At 34.0% G+C, this 12,240-nt stretch overlaps 1 protein-coding gene across 1 annotated transcript; it reads right to left on the bottom strand.

Moving 5' to 3' along the window:
* Nucleotides 1-10,742: 10,742 nt before the first annotated feature.
* Nucleotides 10,743-11,672, bottom strand: LOC122499012. Its single transcript, XM_043607042.1, has one exon. It carries the CDS (start codon nt 11,670-11,672, stop codon nt 10,743-10,745), a length of 930 nt encoding a protein of 309 aa, XP_043462977.1.
* Between the last annotated feature and the right edge of the window lie 568 nt (nt 11,673-12,240).

Raw genomic sequence — 12,240 nt, forward strand, 5'->3', positions numbered from 1 at the left:
TTTTAACATTTTGGAAAAAACATTTATATTCAAAATTTTAATTGACATTCATCAAAAAATTAATTTTTTTAATATTACAAAAACTCTTTTAAAGAAAACAATTAAAATTTGGTAAAATCTTTTAAAAATTATAGAATTTTTATTAAAAAATATTAATAAAAATGATCAAATTTTTGGAGAATTTTAATTATAAACAGGACCATAATTTCTTTAAAAATTCAGTAAGTCCAAAAAGTAAATATTCATAAATTTTTAATTACATTGTTCAAAGATAATTGAATCTTAAATAATTATAAGAATTAGTTTTTAAAAATATTTGCGATTGTTCACAACCGGAGGCGGCGTGGGGGTCAAAAATTGGTGAAAAATTGCCTATTTGGTTTATGGAACAACGACAAAATTTATACCTCTCACTCGTACCTCGTTCTCGATCTCCCTCTCTTTCACTCCTTAATCTATCTGTGAGTGAAGAAAGAAAAATAATTAGCCAATAAGGAAATAAGACGCCCATTTCGTATTTTGGCTTGAAAGTAAAATTCCCCACTTTTCCTTCCCCTATCAAATTCTGTTCCTCTCTTTCTACCTGACACGGAAAATGGAGAAAACATGATACCCCCTTCTAAACCCAAAAAGTGGGCATTACTTTCTTAACTATTCGTCTCTTTTTCCTTCCTACACTAAACTAAAAGGAGAGACAATACCTCCCTCCCTCTCTTTCTCTCTCACTGTGAACAGAATATATAAGGAAAGACTAACTTAATATATATAGATATAATAATAATATTCGCCTCTCTTTCGCTCCTACTCTAAACTAAAAGGGCAGGCGATACTTCCCTCTCTTTCTCTCTATCAATCTTTCTCTCTCACTGCGGACGGAATGTACACGCTCTGGACAGACTGAATGAATTCGAAGATTATTATAGTTAATATTAGCTTAAAGTGAGAAAATGATTCGGAGAGATTGTTAAATTTAACACCTTCAATATTTAATAACTATTTTTCAAACATAATTAATAAATTTGAATAAAATATTTATTAAATAAATATTAATTATTACTTATACATTTGAAAACAAAAATTATAACCTTTATTAATATTATAAAATTAAGGAGGCAGAAAGGAGCGACAACCTCCAAAAGAAAAATGAATTAATCATAAAACCAAAAATTATATTTTTCAAAAATTTTTAAGTTTTACTATTCTTGAAATTATATTATTTTTATCATTTTCACTTTTAAATTAGTCAAAATGACTATAATACCTTATTATGTTATGTATAAATATGTTGTATATATACACCCAGAGAAATGGTATATTTGTCTCAGAACCAACTAAACTTTTTATTTGTTTGAAATAAATTTTATTTGGTTTAAATATAATTTTATTTATCTCAAATAGATGTTTTATTTGTGTCGAATAAAATTTTTATTTAAAAGAAATAAAAAGTCTAGTTGGTTCTGAGACAAATATACGTTTATTTAACTCAAATAAAATATATTTGGTTTAAATAATATTTTTCTCTGGGTGTAATGAATATGTTCATTATGTTTCTAATATAATAATATTTTTAATTACAGTAATTTTATTGTAATTTCTTTTGAATAAAATTAGCCTCACAAAATAGGGCAATTTTAAGAAAAACTGACGAGGCCCTGACCAGTTTTTCCCTAAGTAGGGCATTGGTCGGGAACAGCGTCACACACTAGTCGGGCACTGGTCAGTTTCTCTACCCAGAGCCACACCAGAGATCGGGAAAACTGTCCAGTACCCTATCAGGCCCACATTTTAATTTCTGCACGGGTACTTATAATATTTCAATCCATTAAGGACAAAAAAATTCGATTTCTCGAATTTCTCTGGGACTATTTTCATTTTACATTAGGTACTAAAAATGTTATAATTGCAGAAACATTAAATTAAGAAAAGAATTTTTTATGTAACGAAAATTTTACATAATTAAACATTTTTTTAATGTAACTTCTGACATTTTATATCATTTAAATGAACTATATTTTACTATGCATGATATTTAGAAACGAATAAATCTTTTTCAGTTTAAACTTTACATAACTATAAACTTGATTAAATTTATTTTGTTTTGTATCATTAAGAAAAAAATCAAGTATGATATATTTCATAATATATTTTTAGAATGTGCGTATTTCATGGACGTAAATGAATATTTTGAGGATTTAGGGATAACCTAATTTGCAACTAGGACGTTTGTTGGATATCCTGCAATATCCATTACTGTTAGGAATATGAAACTGAAGTTACCAACTTTGATTCAACGAATAAATTAAAAAAACAATTTTGGCTAAAAAGTTCATTATACAAATTTTTCTTGTTTACTTTTAACCCTAGTAAACCCTCCAAACCCTAAAATAAAATAGTGGAGAAACAGAAGTTGTTATTTTTTCCCACGGATTTTCTAAAAATCACGAAATTTCAAGTAAATTAATAATTTCTCGCCTTAATAGCAATTTTTTTCTTTTGATAATTACTTATTCTAAAGTCAGAAGCGCTTTAAAAAAATTTCAAAAGGTTCTATAACAGAGACAACAGTGATTTTGTTATTTTTGTCACGGATTTTTCGAAAAAATTTCACTAAAAAATTGAAATTCACTGTTTTTCCGCTTGGGTACTCCTAGTATCTTTTTAAATACCGTTAGATATTAAAATAAACAATTATCAAAAGAAAAAAATTGTTACTGAGACGAAAAAATATTAATTTACTTGAAATTCTCGTCTTTTCGCAAAATCCGTGGCAAAAAACCAAAACCACTGTTTCCATCAATTTGAATCCTCTTGGAATCTCAGGGCTTAAACCAGTAAAAGTATTTAAAAATACGGACTTTACGGACCAAAAATGAAAAATTGCGGACTATTTACATAATTAAATTTCTGCAATAATTTGTAAAGCAAGAAGCAAGAAGACTAGAGACAGGAGGTAAAACTTCGGTAGTGGGGGTATGGCAATGCTGAGTCGCTCAGCTGATGTATGGTCAGGCGTTTACTTTCAAAAAAAGTTTTCGCCGCAATAGACCACACGGACTTCTGCGCAGCTACACACGTAAACACAGGAAAATATATTCTATACAAATACAATATGAAATATAAGTGTTTATATATTTTCAAACATCTTTTAGTTATTAAAAAAAAAGTTTTTAAATAAAAAAATGTGGAAACTATAGCATGAAGTGTATTAAAAGTTAACAAAAAGTAATAGTCATAGTGCTGTGTTTACACAGGAAAAAAAAAGTCTGACTCCGTTTACACCTTAAATTCAGCCCATGTATTTCACATAAGTCTGTCCTTGTTTAATGGGGCTGACTCCGTTTACACCTTAAATTCAGCCTCGAAAACAGGCTAAAAGTAAAACTTTTTTTTTAGTGTGTATCTTTCTTCTTGTTACAACTTTTCACACAGCACGTTTTCGGAATTTTTAATTATTTGAATAACACTTAATTTAATAATCACTCACATTATTTCTATATATATCCGTTATGACACACATTGTGTCTCGATTGCACTTTAAAGTTAACCTCAAATTAAAATCATATCATACACACTGTAAAAAAAATTCTCTGTAGATTTACAGTTTTTAACAGGAATTTGTAAAATAACATCTTTAAAAGTAGCGAATTTACAATCCCTTTAGTAAAATTACTACTTTCAGCGCGTCAATTTTACAATTTTCTGTAAATTTACTACTATGAAAGTAGGTAATAAAAGGACAAAATTATTACTGATTATTACCTACTTTCATAGTAGTAAATTTACAGAAAATTGTAAAATTGACACGCTGAAAGTAGTAATTTTATTAAAGGGATTGTAAATTCGCTACTTTCAAAGGTGGTACTCTCTAAATCTGAATATGTGAAAAATCACATATTTGTACGTTATAAGTTAAAAAGAACAAAAATACATTTGGCGATTACGCGTCTCATTCACATTCAATTTGATCATATTCACACAAATTTACACACAACATACACCAATAAAAAAAAATAGACAAGAAAATTATTTACACAATAATAATGCGTCAATTACAACTTTGATCAATATATATGTAGATAAAAGACAAATGAAACAATAAAATATATGAATATAAAGAATTCACAAATCTATTTTTTAGCGATACGTAAAATAAACTCAATTTTGAAGTCAAACTTTATCAAATTGAATTAAATAGAAATCAATTAAACAATATAGACAAATATACAAAAAAAAACAAATAAAATAAAAACTTATCCGCTGGCGTCCTTTTTTGGAAGCGAGATTGCAGCGTGGGTCTGAAATTGGCGCGAGGAGAGATTGCGAGTGCTGGCACTGGCTCGTTCCAAGCTCGTGCAACCCTTTTGTGATCGTCAGTTCGCCCAAGATTAATTATTTTAGAAAAACAAGTACACTCCCTTCGTCATGGCCAATATTCCGGGAATATGTAATTTTGTCCTTGGATTATTGATCCTTTTTGACATTAAAATCCCCCAACGCTGACTTCCTCACTTCATATAGCCTCTATAACGTCGCCACTCTATTCAAATTGACCAGAATTTACAAAACTTATTCAAAAATTTAAGAAATAAAAAAAATAACAATACAATTTCCGAAATTCATTAACAAAAATTCCTACCTCTGGGCTGTCGGCGACACACAGAGAAGCGGCTATATTTTTCATCGACGCCACAACGGAAAGTGAGGAAAATCAGCGCAGAGGGCCCACATAATTATTTTCGTGGATAATACCCCCACACCTAGCAATAAACCCCACCGCCCAGCACTCCCGATCTCCGCACCGCATTCCCCTCAAAACCCAGGAGCAAATTCAAGATAACGGTCTAAAGAAAATTCTGACCATATTATTAATGAGAATTTTTACCTTTCAAAGTCGTCTTCTCGATCAATAAGTGCATATACACTTATAATAAGTGAAATTTCACTCAGAATAAGTAAAAAATTCACTTATTTATAAGTGTATATGCACTTATTGATCGAGAGGACGACTTATAACGTACAATAAGTGAAATTTCACATATTCAGATTTAGAGAGTATTTTACAAATTCCTGTAAAAAACTGTAAATCTACAGAAAAATTTTTTTACAGTGCACATGTGAAACACGGTATACAAGAATTTGAATGTGTGAGTGATGTGCAGAAGCACCGCGCCGGCGACTTTTCGAAACGAAAAACGCCTGGTTAAAGGAAGACTCTTGACTCATCCCCACTACCGAAGTTTCACCTCCTGTCTCTAGCCTTCTTGCTACTAAGTAACCCTAAAAGCACCCTAGTAACCAATTTCAAGCGAATCTATAAAGTAGAAATAATATTTTAGTCACATGACACTCAAAAAAATACTAAACATCTCTAATGCTAAATGCCAAGACTGAAAAACGGCCAATTATTGGTCCAGTAATGTCTGTAGAGAAATGGCAATAGTTACTGGTCCATTTCTAGTATTCAAAACGTCCCATTGCTGGGCCAATGATGGGACCGATTATCAGATACAGTGAGTTCTCGCGAGTCGTTCAATTCTCGAAAATTTTCAAGATCATAAAACTCACGAGTCGTTCAACGCATAAGCCACGCCTCCAAGGCGATTTCAGGAATGTGTGAAACATATTTATCGCCCCGAAAGACACAATATTCAATGACTTTGGTCCGTTTAAATTACACAGTACTGAGCACCGGCGCGCGCATGCTAGAAATTAAACGACTCGTGAATCGGACACTGATCAGCTGTTGAACGACTGGCGAGTTTGAACGACTCGTGAGTTAAACGACTGAGGTTTTTCCTATCGGCATGTAAATTTCCAGAATGCCTTTTTTTTGTTTTTGAGTTATTAAATTTAAAAGAATAAATTTCGGCGCGCAACGTCGCGGTTGCACTGAGCCGCGTGGCAACCGCACCGGCGTGAGATGAGGCGCCCGGGACGCAATTTATTCTTTGCAATTTAATAACTGAAAAATAAAAAAAGGGCATTCTGAAAATTTACATGCTGATAGGAAAAAACTTCAGCTTTCGTTTGCAATAATATATTTTCAAAAAAAACGGACCGATTTTTGGGAAATTGAAAATTAAATATTAATTATCAAAAATTAGGATAAATTTTTAAAATATTAAAAAATAAAATACACCATTGGAAAGAGGACGAAAAAACCTTTCAGAAACATATTTTAAAAAATCTTTCCCATTACAAGAATGTTTAGAAAAAATTCACAAAGTAGCCGGTGTTAGCAAAATTGGTTAAATTGACCCCCTCTACCCCCTCCAAATTTTCGAAAAAATCAAAAATATTTTTTGGGGCACATTTCTACTTGATAGAACAACAAATTCCCTGAGTTTTAATTTTTTTTTCAAGAAGTTGAAATTTCAACTTAGGACATTTCACGTAAAATGCCTCATATACGCCATGAAAAAAAGTTTGCCTGGTTAAAAACGTTTTTTTAATAATTTTAAAGTCAGTCATATTTGTTGTAAAAAATAACAAAGAAATTGAAAAATTTCTGAGTTGTACAATATAACAATATCGTTATTCAAATTTGTTCAAAATAACAATTTTCATTTCTCAAGTTGTACACGGAGAAACTTTTAATACCACTAATTCTTAAAACTGGTGAGACATTTTAGTATGTTAGGTTAGATTCAAGGGAAAAACGACATAGGTTATAGAAATTGCTATTGAGACTATCAAAAACACTCATTCAGTATATATTTTACAGTTCTTCATAAGGAAACTAACGAAAATTAGTATGTTGTTTTAGAAAGAAAATAATAATTTTTGCAAAGTTGGGAAAGCCATGAATTAAAAAGAAACACAACAAATTAATTGTCTATAGATACTCATAGAGACGATAGTGATACTTGGATCTGATGGTAGATGGCATTAGTGTATGTCACTGTGTGGGATTTTGAATATATAATTAATTGTTGATAAATTAAATAATAATCAGAAGGCATCCCATCTGATTTGGCGTGTCACTTAATAAAATCTCAACTAAAAATGACGATTTTTAGGTTTATAAAAATGAATTTATTAGAGACGTGTAAAGTGCGTACTCTCAAGTAGTGGTCCCGTACATAACTGACAATTAGGCGCGAACACTCATTCTTTCCGCGCATATTCTCTCTCGCTTTACAAAAGAGCGAGAAGCCATCAGAAACGTATGTCATTCCTTCTTACTTGCTACGATCCCCACAATACTCCCCCCTAAGTGTAAACGGTATCAGAATTCTGAAATTCAACACTCAGTTTGGTAATTTCAATTTGTGCGGTCGTAGATAAATTCATAAAAAGAAAAATTAAGAAAATAAAAAATGAATGATGTATAATGATATATAATGCGCATTATTTAAGATCGAGAATATTCACGTCGATCAATTAATCTACAAAGATAAGTATAAATTATCAAAATTAAAAAATTAGCATGTACATGTGTTAATAAATAAAACTTCGCAAAAACTACGTAAATACTTTAAAAGAGATATCGTAAAGGTATAATTACAGTCATATCAGTCTTTCTAATTATTTATTTTAAATGAGACCTTCTTTTTATTAACATAGGTTCGTAGAACTGGTCTCACATTTAAATTTGTATCACAATGCGAAGTCGATGGTGCAACAGTATTCTGCATCATCGAATTGTCCTTAGGTAAAATATTTAGTTGATTACTAGAATTATTTACTCGTTTAACGTTAGTTTGTACGTTAGTCGTATTTGTAACATCAAATTGTGCATCGCTCGAATTAAAATTATTATTAATAGTATCGTTAATTGTGAAAAAAGCTGGTTTTAAATTTTCTACAGAGATTTGTCTATTGTTACCATTAATCTCTATTTCAAAAACTCTGTCAGAAGTACGTTTAATCACTTTATGAGGGCCTGAATAAGGGCATTCAAGCGCCTTCTTAATAGTTCCAATTTTCACGAAAACATGCGAGCAACTAAACAAATCCTTATGGAAAAATATTTTCTTTTTATGCTTGTGCTCAACTGGCACTGGTTTAATCATCCGCATATGTTCCCTGAATTCCTCGAGAAAAATTTGTCGATCAGCCGAGAAATCCTCCGGCAGTACAAATTCACCAGGTATTCTAATGGTGGTTCCGAACAGATACTCGGCCGGCGATGCCCCCGAATCTAAGACATTGTTACGCAATCCCAACATTACCGTCGACAGCGAGTAAATCCATTTATTATTATTGTGGCACATAATAGCCGCCTTAAGCGTGCGGTGCCAACGTTCGATAAGCCCATTTGCCGCTGGGTGATAAGGAGTTGTCCTTATCCGATTACAACCGGTCAGATTCAGTAACGCTTTAAAAAGTCGCGATTCGAATTGACTGCCCTGATCCGTAGAAAGTGTTTCCGGACACCCAAATCGCGAAATCCAACCATCGAAAAATGCGCGACACACGGTAGAGGCTTCAATATCTTTTAATGGTATTGCCTCGGGCCAACGAGAAAACCTGTCTATCAACGTCAGACAGTATTTAAAACCATCGCAAACTGGCAGGGGACCTATCAAGTCCATATGGACGTGTCGGAACCGACTGTCAGGAGCGACAAAATGTAAGGGTAGCAACGCGGTGTGTCTCGTGACTTTTGCTCGCTGGCATCGAATACAAGACCTACACCAATTTTTAATATCGCGATTCATAAACGGCCAGACGTATTTCCTGCGAATAATCCTATCCGTTAATTTACCCCCAGGGTGTGCAGCATTGTGCGTCAATTCAAAAACTCGCCTACGATAAGAACTGGGAATATAGGGACGAAGGTTATTCCCCGAAATATCACACGTGATAGGTAAGTTATCCCAAACGAATTTCTTTAAATTTAACGACGAATTTGCATCATGCAGTATCGACTTCAGTTCCTCGTCCACAGTTTGAGCTTGAGAGAGCTCTGCTAAATTGATTTCCGATGGGAAGGTTATCGCGTCTACTCGCGATAACGCGTCGGCAACGATGTTATCTATCCCGGGTAGATACTCAATTTCCGATGTAAACTGTGAGAGGTAAGAGATCTGCCTCTGTTGTCTGGGCGATGCCTTTTCACTACTTTTTTGAAATACATATATTAGCGGCTTATGATCTGTAACAATCTTAAATGAATGACCTTCGAGAAAATACCGGAAGTATTTGACTGCTTCGTACATAGCCGTTAATTCGCGATCGTAAGTACTATATTTCGACTGGGCTGAATTAAATTTCTTCGAATAAAAGGCGAGCGGTTTCCATGACTTATTTAAAAATTGTTCTAATGTCGCGCCCATTCCCCAAATCGGACGCGTCCGTCACGATTCGTGTAGGTGCGCTTTGAGACGGAAAAGCGAGCAAGGTAGCATTGGCCAACGCTTCTTTCACTGCGATAAAAGCTCGCTCGGCCTCTGCTGTCCAAACGATCTCGCGCTTATCGTTTTTTCGCGTATCGTGCAAATACTCGTTAAGCGGTTTCTGCAGTTGGGCAGCGTGTGGGACGTTTCGACGGTAAAAGTTCACGATTCCCAGGAAACGACGCAATTCCTGGATAGTGCGAGGCTTTCCAAATTCTGTAATGGCGCGAACCTTCTCCCGTGTTGGTCGAAAACCATTTTGGTCCAATAAATGACCCAAAAATTCGATTTCCTTTTTCCCTAAGATGCATTTTTTTACATTTAATTTTAACCCATAATCGTTCAATCTTTTAAAAACAATATTGAGGTGTCCCTCATGCTCCTTTCTGTCCTTGGATGCAATGAGGATATCATCCAGATAAACAAATGTAAAGTCCAGATCGCCTAAAGCCTGAAACATGTACCTCTGGAATGTCTGACCAGCATTTCTAAGTCCAAATGGCATGAATAGAAATTCAAACAGTCCAAAGGGAGTAGTCACGGCTGTCTTCGGCACATCGTCTGGAAATATCGGTATTTGATTATATGCCGCGTGCAAATCGAGTTTAGAAAAAAATTTTTTCCCGTATAAATTAATTGAGAAATCGTGGAGAAAAGGTATAGGAAATTTATCCGGAATTGTTGTTGTATTTACGAGCCTATAATCACCACAAACTCTCCACTGACCATCGCTTTTTAGGACCATGTGGATCGGAGAAGCATAACAGGAGTCAGACGGACGACATTTTCCTGCGTCGACAAGAGCTTTAAAGTGAGTTTTTGCTACTGCTAGTTTCTCTGGCGGAAGTCGACGAGGTCGTTGTGATACTGGCGGGCCTTTAGTAATGATATGATGAAAGACGCCATGTTTGACTTTAGATTCTTGTTTACTTAGGTCAACGATATCCGGATATTTTAAAATAATATCATAAAATGGTACTGAATAATCGATTACACTGATGTCCGTGACCTTGGCTTTTTTTAAAAAACATTTTGCGTATTCGCCCGTATTTAAATCTATTAATTTCCGGTTTTCCATATCCACCGATAAACCAAAATGTGTTAGGAAATCCGCACCGATAATTGGGTACGGCAACGAGGCTATGCAAAAATTCCATTGTAACTTGCGACCAAATCCACAATCAAGGCTCATTTTACTGTAACCATATGTATTTATCTGCGAGCTATTCGCAGCATAAATAACATCATGGGGAGCCTGTGATTCTGGATGGGAACTTACAGGAATAATTGATAGATCCGAACCGGTATCGATTAAAAATGATAAACCTGAATGTCGGTCACGAATGTGTAAACGTTTGGAAATTGGAAAACTCGTTAGGCAATTGATTTGACGCGGCTTTATCAGTTTCCCGAAGCGGTACCGTTTTGCCAACTGCACGGTGGCACACATTTCGCTGCTTTTACTCCAAATCTCGCGTGATAAAAACAAAAATCGCGATTATTTTCAGCGTCGCCATTCGAGTTACGCTTATGATAATTTGTATTTCTGTTCGAATTATTGTTATTATTACCATTATATTTTCTCCTATTTGCAGATTTACTTCTGTATTGTTTTTTGTAGTTCCCGGAACGTTGCGGTGAACGGAACCTATCCGACGTAGAAATCGCGTCAACCTTGGCGGTCAATTGCTCGATTAATTTTAACATTTTTTCCTGAGAATTTTCCGACGATACGGCGGCCACTTGCTGTGAATTATTTGAGCCGGATGCTTCTACAAAACGATCGGCCATTTCGGCCAATTTGTCGATCTCAGTAGTTTCACTTAATGCGAGTGCTGCGCGACAATTTGCAGGTAAGTGATCTACAAAAACGGTTTTTAAAATTTCGTCGCTGCATTTACCCTGACTCAAGACTCTAATGCGATTCAAAATTAAGGAAGGTTTTCCTTCTTCGGACATTTCCCCTTTTAACATTTGCCGTAAACGCGTTTCCGGAGATACTGAAAAAGTTGATATTAAACGACGCTTGATTTGACTATAGATATCCTCTGGCTGGTTTTCCAACGTAATTATGTCACTCAACGTCATCACCGTGTCAAAATCCAACGCGGCCAACACTGCCCCAGCCTTGGCTTTTTCCCTTTTGACTCTCGAATAATCGAAAAGGAGTTCTACTTCCGCGAACCACACGCCTGGTTCTTTGTTGTAAAAACCGGGCAATTTTAATAAAGGTCGGAATCGATTGCGTGATCTGCGGGCATTGGCAACACCGGCCTCGTCCCGCTCGGACTCGTCATCAGTCACGAAATTGTCGCTCAGTGGACTCGACATTTCGACCGATTTCTCTCGATATTTAATTCAAAAAAATATTTATTTTGACCCCCCAGAATTTAACGTCACGCAAAAAAAAAAGGAAAAAAAAATAAAGGTATGCACCAAAATTCTAAACTATTTTGTGGTTGTAAAATTTGATAATTATGTGGACCAGTCAGTGTCCAAAGATATACTAAATACTTCTGACAGAAATTATTGTAATCATTTAATGTAAAATTTAAGTGAAACTATTAATTCTGAAAAAGAGCAATGCACATTTCATTTAACCCTGGTTCACTCTACTAAAACGTTCGCTGAATGTCAAATTAAATTAAAATTTCGCAACCTGCGATTTGACGCTGTCGTAAACAAAATAAAATAAACAGTTCCTATTTAAATAAAAATGACATGGGTAGCCGAAAAAAAAATATATAAAAATCCTTTCCTTTTTTAATTAAAAAGAAGAAAAAAAAAATAAAATAAAATAAAAAAATGTATATAAAAAAAAAGAAATATAGAGAGAGTACAAAATTTGAATATTACAGTTAATATATATATAATGAAAATACTATCTGAAATTTTGAAA

The sequence above is a fragment of the Leptopilina heterotoma genome, unplaced genomic scaffold (genome assembly GCF_015476425.1).
Source record: "Leptopilina heterotoma isolate Lh14 unplaced genomic scaffold, ASM1547642v1 Lhet_163, whole genome shotgun sequence".
Classification (NCBI taxonomy): Eukaryota; Metazoa; Arthropoda; class Insecta; order Hymenoptera; family Figitidae; genus Leptopilina; species Leptopilina heterotoma.